Below are 9,622 nucleotides of genomic sequence, written 5' to 3' on the forward strand. Positions count from 1 at the left end.
TTTTTTTTTTTATTGATTTCAGAGAGGAAGGAAGAGGGAGAGAGGGATCAATGATAAGAGGAAATCATTGATTGGCTGCCTCCTGTATGCCCCCTGTTGGGGATTGAGCCTGCAATCCAGGCATGTGCCCTTGACTGGAATCGAACCTGGGACCCTTCAGCCCGAAGGCTGACGCTCTATCCACTGAGCCAAACCAGCTAGGGCCCCCAGAATTTCTTGCTTGACCGGTGACAATTGCTCTAAGTGATGTACCAGATAGAAGCAATCAGGGGCAGCTTCTGGCGGGGCTCTCTGCCCCTGTAGCCTCCTGTGGGTGCCCCTGCCCAGTGTGGGCAGGCCCTGCACTGCGCTGGCTCTTGAAGAGAGAAGGCAGCCTCCCCTCCTGTGTCTGTCTGCTCCGCCTCCACCCCTTCCTGTTCTCATGGGCACCATGGTTTTTCTCTCCCTTTCCTGCCCCTTCTCTCAGTGCTCTGACTCTGATAAAAAATGTCACCTCTGGACAGCTGTGGATTTGGGTTTCTTCGTCCTGATGGGGGTCACTGGGGGCCTCCTGGGAGCCACATTCAACTGTCTGAACAAGAGGCTTGCAAAGTACCGGATGCGAAACGTGCACCCGAAGCCTAAGCTCGTCAGGTACCTGCGCAGCCGCCTCCCCCAGCCTGCGGGGCTCCCCGAGCTTCGTGTGGATGGGCCGTCTCCCCGAGGGAGGCAATGGTGTGAACAGACCCTGCTTCCCACACCAGCTCTGATTTCACATCTGAGACAGAATGTAGAAGGGGTCGTGTCCACTGTATTTGTCAGGCCTAAAGGCTGAGTCTGAGCTTCATTTATATCCGAGTGGCTGGTTGCCTCCCGCCCCACCTGACTTCCACTAGGACACATGACAGTCAGGAAGGTCAGTGCGATTCTCACCCCTGGGACCTAAAATGAAAGGCATTTTGTTCCCCGGAGAGAGATGATGTGGACGCAGCAGCCTTGTCCCTGGCCGCCCACTTTTTACATAGGAATTGCTGAACGCAGCATGTCGCTGACAGATTCTGCGCGTGCTGACTGGCGGGGGCTCCTACACATGCTCTTTGGGGAGAAAGGGGTTAGGGGTAGGCCGGGTTGTGTATTTGAGTTCCCTAGAAGGGGTTGTCTTATGCCCACTTTTTACATAGGAATTGCTGAACGCAGCAAGTTGCTGACAGATTCTGTGCGTGCTGACTGGCGGGGGCTCCTACACATGCTCTTGGGGAGAAAGGGGTTAGGGTAGGCGGGGTTGTGTATTTGAGTTCCCTAGAAGGGGTTGTCTTATTACCTATAACAGCTATCCTTTGCTTCCTAGAGTCTTAGAGAGCCTCCTGGTGTCTCTGGTAACCACCGTGGTGGTGTTTGTGGCCTCGATGGTGTTAGGAGAATGCCGACAGATGTCTTCAAGTCAAATCGGGAATGACTCGCTCCTGCTCCAGGTAACCCCAGTGCACCTGCTCCCTCTGTCCTGCATCCGCAACAAGGGTCCAGAAATGGGTGGCGTGCCTCTTAGAGCTCAGGAATGTGTTGGGTTCATGGTTCCCACCTGATCAGATTGCTGAGAGAGGAATGTGCAGTCGCCTTTTCACAGGAGAGAGGATGTGCACCTCCGTCTTTTTCATGTTTGTGGATGATCCTGGTTATCATAGAGGGGAACTCCTGTCTGTCTGTCTGTCTCTCTATCTCTGTTGAACAACACTAATCGGAAACAGAAGCTCGGGAAGTGGACCATCTGCTTCTTCTCCGGCCCCAGTTTCCCTTCTCGCTCTCACACCTGAATGTGCTACCAGCCTCCCCTGCACCCCCTTGTGAGAGTCGCTCGCTCTCGGCTGGGAGAAAGGAGCGCCTGCCCAGGAGCACAGCAGTCCTGCTTCCTCACAGCTCCGAGGCACTTACTGGCATACGTCCTGTCGCATTTCTCCTTTTCCCTTCTTAGGAGGATGGTATTTTTCAGAACCTTCCCCTGAAAGAGCAGGTCTGTGAGGTAGGATTGGAGCTTACTTTACCCTGCGTTTTTGGATCTAACCTGGATGTGGGTCTGAGAGCTGGACTGTGGTCGGTCAGCTGTGTGGTCTGGACTGCAGGGGGAGCCAGGGGAGTGCTAGGTACCTGTCATCTTACAGTCCCTGGACAGGCACTCTGGCCCCCAGAGCCCCTTTGGAGCTTTTGTCTTGGCTGCTGCTTTAGTGTCCCCAGGGCCGGTCCATGTGCAGCTAGACCATATCAGATCAGAGATGGGCAAACTATAGCTCACAGGCCAGATCTGCCCTGTGCACCCGCTTGTTTCTGTGGAACCCCCAAGCTAAGAATGGTTTTTACATTTTTAAAGAGCTGGGAAAGATGGAGAAGATGGGCCATGGCCTGCAAAGGCTGAAATATTTACTGTCTGGCTCTTTACGGAAAAATGTGGCTGACCCATTACTAGTTACCAGACCACATTTCTAAAATGTGTTCCAGGGAACATTGAATTATATTATTTAGAAACAAATGGAAAAGGATTCTGTGGTCAAATGGGTTAACCAGAATTAAATAAGTTTCTTTAATGCCAGACTTTCTAGGGCCCTTAAAATTCCAGGGAGAGTTATGAACATTTGGAATGTTTATTGTGCTAGATATTCCACCAAGCTCTTTCCATACATGACCATATAATCCTTACCACTACCAGGTTGGCTGGTGTTATTCCCATTTTCCAGATGGGAAAATGGAGGCAAAGTGAGGTCTTGACCAAGATCACTCAGCTAGTAAAATATAGCATGAGGTGGGAATTATTCCCAATTTATAGATGAGAAAGCTGAAGCATCACAAAATGAAATATCTTTGCTAAGGTCACTAGAGTGTCCGTCCCTCTGGTTATGGACCCTGTGCTCTGCTTTTAGTGGAAACTCTGATATCCAACAGGTGCTCTGGAGCCTCTCAGTGCATTGACTGCAGGACTTTCCAGAGAGCCTTCAGGACTGGTGTTCCTCCAGACGTAGTTTGGGAACCACTGCCTGTGTGTCTTCTCAGCTAGCTCACGGGTTACTGTTCTAAACACGTTTCTCCTTTGCCAGCTCGTCCTGTCATGTTCCACCACTAGGGGGCACTGTCCTATTTCCTAGGCAGCCTTCGTCTAACGTGTTGGCCAGCCAGGTTCACCTGGTGGGTTTATCCAAACCCACCACCCGGTCCACCTAGTATTGTTACAGTGTTCACATAAGGGCATCTCTGCAGTGTTATCTGTAGAATGGAGTCCAGGAAAAGTCCATATCCTTACTGAGCATTGTAACAACACTTATACTACTGGACACCATCAAATAGAAAACAAATTCCCTTACCCTCTAATGAGCAAGGCAGTACCGGAATTTCATCTTCCTACACAAAATGATGGAGAGAGTGGGAGGTCTGAAACGTGGAGAAGGAATCTCTTCCCAGCCGGGGTTTTGTTCAGCCAGGTGGAGCCTGTGGGCGGCAGCCAGGAGCACGGTGTCTGCACCGTGTGGACGTGGTTTAGCTTCTGCAGCAAATTCAGGGCGGAGGCTTTTTCCATTTGGAACCAACGTTGGGGCATTAGGTCAGCCGTACCCTGGAAGCTCCTCTGAAAAGCTGTCAGCTCCCAACCACTGGTCTGTCACCTGCCTCATCTTCCCCTAGTCCATGCGGTTTCCAGCCAGGCTTCCAGGAGTGTCACACACAAAATGAGCACTGGGAGGAGAGACGGCGGATTCCCTGGTGAACCATCATTGTAGTTACAGTGTCATTATGAGTGGATGAGCGAGGGCCCACATCTTGGTTCATTCATTCTCAAAATGCAAGGAACACAGTATCAGTTGGCCGCTCTTGGGTCTAGATCTGTTTTTGCTACCGGTTTAATTCACAGGAAAAGCAAGAATGCCAGACTCTTTTGACCTAGGTGGGGACCTCCCACTCAAAGATTCAGTGCCCTGGTCAGGTGCTGACCTTGTACTGATTTCTGTTTCTTAGGTCACATCAGAAGATGTGAATTCAAGTATCAAGACCTTTTTTTGTCCCAATGAGACCTACAATGACATGGCCACCCTCTTCTTCAATCCCCAGGAGTCTGCCATCCTTCAGCTCTTCCACCAGGATGGTGAGCCCCAATGCGCCTCCCCATGCCTGTGTGGTGGGATTGATTTTTCTACAGAGAACAAATAATAATGATTCCTGTGCTCCTCTGTTGGCCCTCAGATACAGCCAGGCTTACCCTTAATTCTGAGCAAAAAACAGGACTTTCCCTTTGTAATTCCAACCCAGACAAGATTAGCCTTTCTGCCTCCAGTGTTGGAGGTGACCTGGTTGGTGTGCAGAAGGACCTGTGGGGACCAAGGCGGCCCAGTGGGCCATGGCGGGCATCAGGCAGTGGGGCTCAGTCTGTCCTTGCCTTGCAGGTACCTTCAGCCCCATCACTTTGGCTTTGTTCTTCATCCTTTATTTCTTGCTTGCGTGTTGGACTTACGGCATTTCTGTTCCAAGTGGCCTCTTTGTGCCTTCTCTGCTGTGTGGAGCTGCTTTTGGACGTTTAGTTGCCAATGTCCTCAAAAGGTACAGTGTGTGTACGTGTGTGCATGAGCGTGCACGTGTGTACATGTGCAAGTGCTCGAACTGTAGCCCTGCCCCTCCACCCAGCATGATTCCAAGCCACATTCTTGTTTTCTCTCTTCACCAGCTACATTGGCTTGGGCCATGTCTATTCGGGGACCTTTGCCCTGATTGGTGCTGCGGCTTTCCTGGGCGGGGTCGTCCGTATGACCATCAGTCTCACGGTCATCCTGATCGAATCCACCAATGAGATCACTTACGGGCTTCCCATTATGATCACTCTGATGGTGAGCACTCCCCTTCTAGGCCACTTTCGGGTTCAGGGCCAAGTTCGCCCCACAGCAGCCTCTTTTCAAGTCTTTACTTTGTGTTTCAGGTGGCCAAGTGGACAGGGGACTTTTTCAATAAGGGCATTTATGACATCCACGTGGGCCTGCGAGGAGTGCCGCTTCTGGAGTGGGAGACAGAGGCGGAAATGGACAGGTGAGGCCATGAGGTCTCGTCACATCCTAGGACCCAAGGAATGTTTCTATCAGGGTAGGAAATGGTTACTTAGATTCTTGGGTGAGAATGAAGTGAAACGGGGTCATTAAAAGAGCAAGTGTGTTTGGGAACATTGAGCAGTTCCTGTGGCTGGGAGCTGGGAGCTAGGGAAGGGCATGGAGGGCAGGGCCGATGCATGGCTTTGTTTGGGTCCTGTGTTCTGGTTCAGTAGGACGTGAGGGCTGTGCATAAAGTCTGTGTTAGGATTAAATGTCTAAACTACAGGCATGCTAGCCCTGGCTGGCTTTTCTCAGTGGTCAGGGTGCCCGAGGACCGAAGGGTTGCGGGTTCAATTCCTAGTCGTACCTCGGTTGCAGGTTTGCTCCCCACCCCAGTCAGGACCTGTGCAGGAGGCAACCAGTCGATGTGTCTCCCTCACATCAATGTTTTTCTCTCTCTATCTCCCCTCCTCCTCCTCCTTCCCTTTCACTCTAAAAATCAATGGAAAAAATATCCTCAGGTGAGGATTAAGCTAAGGGTCTGCTAGCCCCGTTTGAGAACTAGCCTGCCTGGCATGTGCCTAACGAAATCTCGTATTATAATCACCAAATTGTCCATCAGCCCACAAATAGTTTGGGCTTCCCACGTCTGGTACCACACAAGTCCCTGTGGTCTAGCGTAGGGTCCTCAAGCCTCTGTAAAGGGCAGAGTCAGTGTTGTCAGCTCTGCAGGCACGTGGTCTCTGCCCTGGTGATGCAGAGGCAGCGTCGACGGCATGTAGACAAGACAGGCAGGGACTTGCCCTGTGGCTGCAGCTGCCATCCGGGTCTAAAGGGACGCCAGACTTTTTTTTAATTCCAATAGTGTAATTACCAACTCAGTGCGATACGAGGAATGTGCCATGGGGTGCTGAGGAGGGGGTGGCCGGTCAGTCCCCTGGGCAAGCAGAGGGGTTTGTGGTGAGGGGACTTTTCATGTTGAGCCGAGGGATGAGTCCAGGCCCACACACAGCGGGGAAGGGCGTTTCAGGCCTGGGGAAGGGCATGTGCAGCAGAAGAGCCAGTGCAGCCCATCGCACTTGCTTCCGGGTGCTGTGGGCTCAGGCGTGGGGCTGATGGCTTCCCTCCCTCCGCAGACTGAGAGCCAGTGACATCATGGAGCCCAACCTGACCTACGTCTACCCGCACACCCGCATCCAGTCTCTGGTCAGCATCCTGCGCACCACTGTCCACCACGCCTTCCCCGTGGTCACCGAGAACCGGGGCAACGAGAAGGAGTTCATGAAGGGCAACCAGCTCATCAGTAACAACATCAAGTTCAAAGTGAGAAAACAGCCGAGAGGAGGGGTGGGTGGCAATGGTTCCATGGTGCTCACACTGACTGGTGCTCGTCACGCCCCACAGGTGGGTGGCTCTTAGGAGAAATCAGCACCCCATTATGTGCGACAGTGAGTGTAGACTGGACAGCGAGCGTGGACTCCGTTAGGCCATCAGGGCGTGTCCATTCTCCCAGTAAGCGCGGGCACAGGCTTGTTTTGTTCTGTTTTTAAGTTTATTTTTATTGATTTCAGAGAAGAAGGGGAAGAGGGATAGACAAATCAATGATGAGGGAGAATCATTGATCAGCTGTCTCCTGCTCGCCCCACCGTGGGGATGGGAGCCTGCAACCCAGGAATCGAACTGTGACCTCCTGGTTCATAGGTCAGTGCTCACTGCTGAGCCACACCAGCTGGGTGGGACAGATTTGTTTTTAATCATCAGTCTTCGGGATTCCTGCAAGTTGGATCAGCGAGGGTTCTAGAGTTGCCAACCACAGAAATGGACTTTGCCCTACTTAAGAGAGGAAAAGAAATCAGTTGTTGGAAGCAGCAGGACTGACAGGAAGTGAAGGAGCCAGAGCGGAGTGCTCGGGCGTGCAGGTGGCGAGGGGACCCTCTGGGAGTCCGGGCCTCGGAGCTGCTCTTCTCTGTCCTTGGGCTGCTCCCGGTTTGAAATCCAGGCAGAGGGAGAGTCCCGTTGCCTCACCTGGGTCGTGTGCCCACCCCTGGGCTTGCTGGGAGAGAGGGTTTGTTCCCCACTGGAGAATTGAGGTGCTTTTCCAAATCCAAGGAGCAAGGACGTTGGGCCGGCAGAAACCACAGGGTCTGCAGCAAGCCCTGCGGAGCCCAGAGGCTCCTGTGAAACGGCCCCTGAGCCACTGCCAGCATTTCCTGCAGTTCCTGTCGGCATGTGCTTTTGATCCCCACTGCCCCCCAAATCCTTACGCTAAGTAGGTGCTGTGTTGGTGTGCCTGCACATGCAGCAGTCCAGGACCTCCCTGGTGGATACCTCTGCCATTGTCACCCCTCCCCACCCTCAGAAATCCAGCATCCTCACCCGAGCCGGCGAGCAGCGCAGGCGCAGCCAATCCATGAAGTCCTACCCGTCGAGTGAGCTGCGGAACATGTGTGACGAGCACGTGACCTCAGAGGAGCCGGCCGAGAAGGAGGACCTCCTGCAGCAGATGCTCGAGCGAAGGTGAGCGCACAGTCCTCCCACCGCACAGGCACCGGCACCTACAGGGGTTCAGGAAGGGCCGGCCCTCTGCTCCGGCCTTGTTAGGTAGCTCCTGAGTTTTTTGGGAATTTGGGGAGTGGGTTGGGACGTGGGTGAAACGCGATCCTGCTGAGGGTATACTAGGCAGTGTCTGGTTTTTATATAACAGATACACTCCCTACCCCAACCTATACCCTGACCAGTCCCCAAGTGAAGACTGGACCATGGAGGAACGCTTCCGCCCTCTGACCTTCCACGGCCTGATCCTGCGGTCGCAACTGGTCACCCTGCTCGTCCGAGGAGTTTGCTATTCCGAAAGCCAGTCGGTAAGTGCCTCTTCCTGCACCGCATTCCGGAGGCAGGAGGGTAGGAGCACACTTCCGCCTCAGGAGAAGGGGAGACAGGGAGTCATGTGCCAGCAGCTGCTTAGGGGGTGCATGCTGCCCCGCTTCCTTCTGCTGCAGTCGGTGTCCTCCCGGGTCACCAGGCGGGGGGGTGAGTCCCCCCATTCTCCACAGTCTCTGCACCTGTGTCAGGTGTCCTGCCAGCCTGCAGGCTTTTCATAGTCTCTACATTTTATTTTATTTAATTGATCTTTTTTACAGAAAGGAAGGAAGAGGGATAGAGAGTTAGAAACATCAATCAGCTGCCTCCTGCACACCCCTTACTGGGGATGTGCCCGCAACCAAGGTACATGCCCCTGACCGGAATCGAACATGGGACCCTTGAGTCCGCAGGCCGACGCTCTATCCACTGAGCCAAACCGGTTACAGCTATAGTCTCTACATTTTAGTTTCTGGTGTGCATGAACCTTCTTACATGTGTTACCAGAGGAAGTCCCATTCTTCCCATGAGTTCCCCTGCCGTTTCTTTCTCTCTTTTGTTTGGTTTTTGTAGAGAGAAGCAGGGGTGGGTGGGGGGTGTTGTTCAGAGCGGTCCCGCTCACTGAGACCCGCTCACTCACACACTCATCCTGAGAAAGGAGCCTGAAAATGTTGCCTAGAGACCTGGTTTCCAAACTGGCTCTCCTGGTTCGGGCCTTGTCCGAAGGGGTCAGCCTTGGGTCCCTCGTGGCCCAAGTGGCCTGCAGAAGAGCAGCTAACAGGGCAGGGCAGGGAGGGCCGTGGTGCAGAGCCTGGGCCCTGAGCGTGTGGTCTGTGGGGAGGACCCGCCTGGCTGGGAGTGGGGCACAGGTCAAGGAAGTGGAGGCATGAAGCCAGATGACAGAGGCCTCGCCTGCAGGCAGGAACCAGCCAGAGCCAGCCGGTGCAGCACTGGGAGGCAGTGGTGCACGGAGAAAGCTGTGTCAGAGTGGAGTTAGGGGAGGAAGACGGGGACAGAGCAGTGACCAGTACGTGTGGTCACTTGTGGTGACCCAGGTGCCCAGTGACAGCAGCAGTGAGACTCGGGATGGGGGGAAGTAGCAGCTGTTGTCTGAGTTTGCTGTGGCTGCTGCGTCCGGTTGCCACTAACAGATGGCTTCAAACAGGTTTGCTGTTCATAGCTCTCAAGGCCAGAGCGCGGAGTCCAGGTGTCGGCGGGGCCACACTCTCTCTAGGGCTCCAGGGGAGATCCTCTCTTGCCCTCCTGGCCTGTGGCGGTGCCAGCGGTCCTTGACATTCCTGACTGCAGACCGATCACGCCCCCCCCCCCACTCCTCATCACGTGGTCTTCTCCCTGTGTCTCCTCTTTGTATAAGGACAGCAGTCATGGGATCTAAGGCCCTCCCCAATCCAATATGACCTCGTCTGACCTTGATCACATCTGCGGAGACCTGGTTTCCAATAAGGCCACATTCACAGGCACTGGGGTTGGGCTTGGACATCTCTTTTGGGGGCACACAAGTCAACCCACACAGCTACTATGAGTTAGCACTTTTCTCCTTTAAACTTCACTGGCCCATGTCCATTTTACAGGTGCAGGAAAGGGAAGTTGGGGGGATTAGGAGGCTTGCCTGAGGGACACAGCGGGGAGCAGGCTGGGAACTGGCTCTGGATCACTGTGTCTCACTCCAAAGCACGTGTTCTGGCCACGGCCCCCCCCCCCCCCCCGGGGGG

General features: G+C 53.8%; 1 protein-coding gene across 1 annotated transcript in view; it reads left to right on the forward strand.

The window, feature by feature from the left end:
- CLCN6 (chloride channel, voltage-sensitive 6) overlaps positions 1-9,622 on the forward strand; it is a 33,718-nt gene that overhangs the window by 19,893 nt on the left and 4,203 nt on the right. Inside the window, exons 12-20 of the mRNA XM_005873480.2 lie at positions 467-633; positions 1,328-1,451; positions 3,973-4,099; positions 4,398-4,551; positions 4,676-4,835; positions 4,925-5,031; positions 6,167-6,353; positions 7,390-7,547; positions 7,735-7,891. Coding sequence (XP_005873542.1) covers positions 467-633; positions 1,328-1,451; positions 3,973-4,099; positions 4,398-4,551; positions 4,676-4,835; positions 4,925-5,031; positions 6,167-6,353; positions 7,390-7,547; positions 7,735-7,891 — 1,341 coding nt within the window. The remainder of the gene's footprint in view (positions 1-466; positions 634-1,327; positions 1,452-3,972; positions 4,100-4,397; positions 4,552-4,675; positions 4,836-4,924; positions 5,032-6,166; positions 6,354-7,389; positions 7,548-7,734; positions 7,892-9,622) is intronic.

The sequence above is a fragment of the Myotis brandtii genome, unplaced genomic scaffold (assembly GCF_000412655.1).
Source record: "Myotis brandtii unplaced genomic scaffold, ASM41265v1 scaffold410, whole genome shotgun sequence".
Taxonomy (NCBI): domain Eukaryota; kingdom Metazoa; phylum Chordata; class Mammalia; order Chiroptera; family Vespertilionidae; genus Myotis; species Myotis brandtii.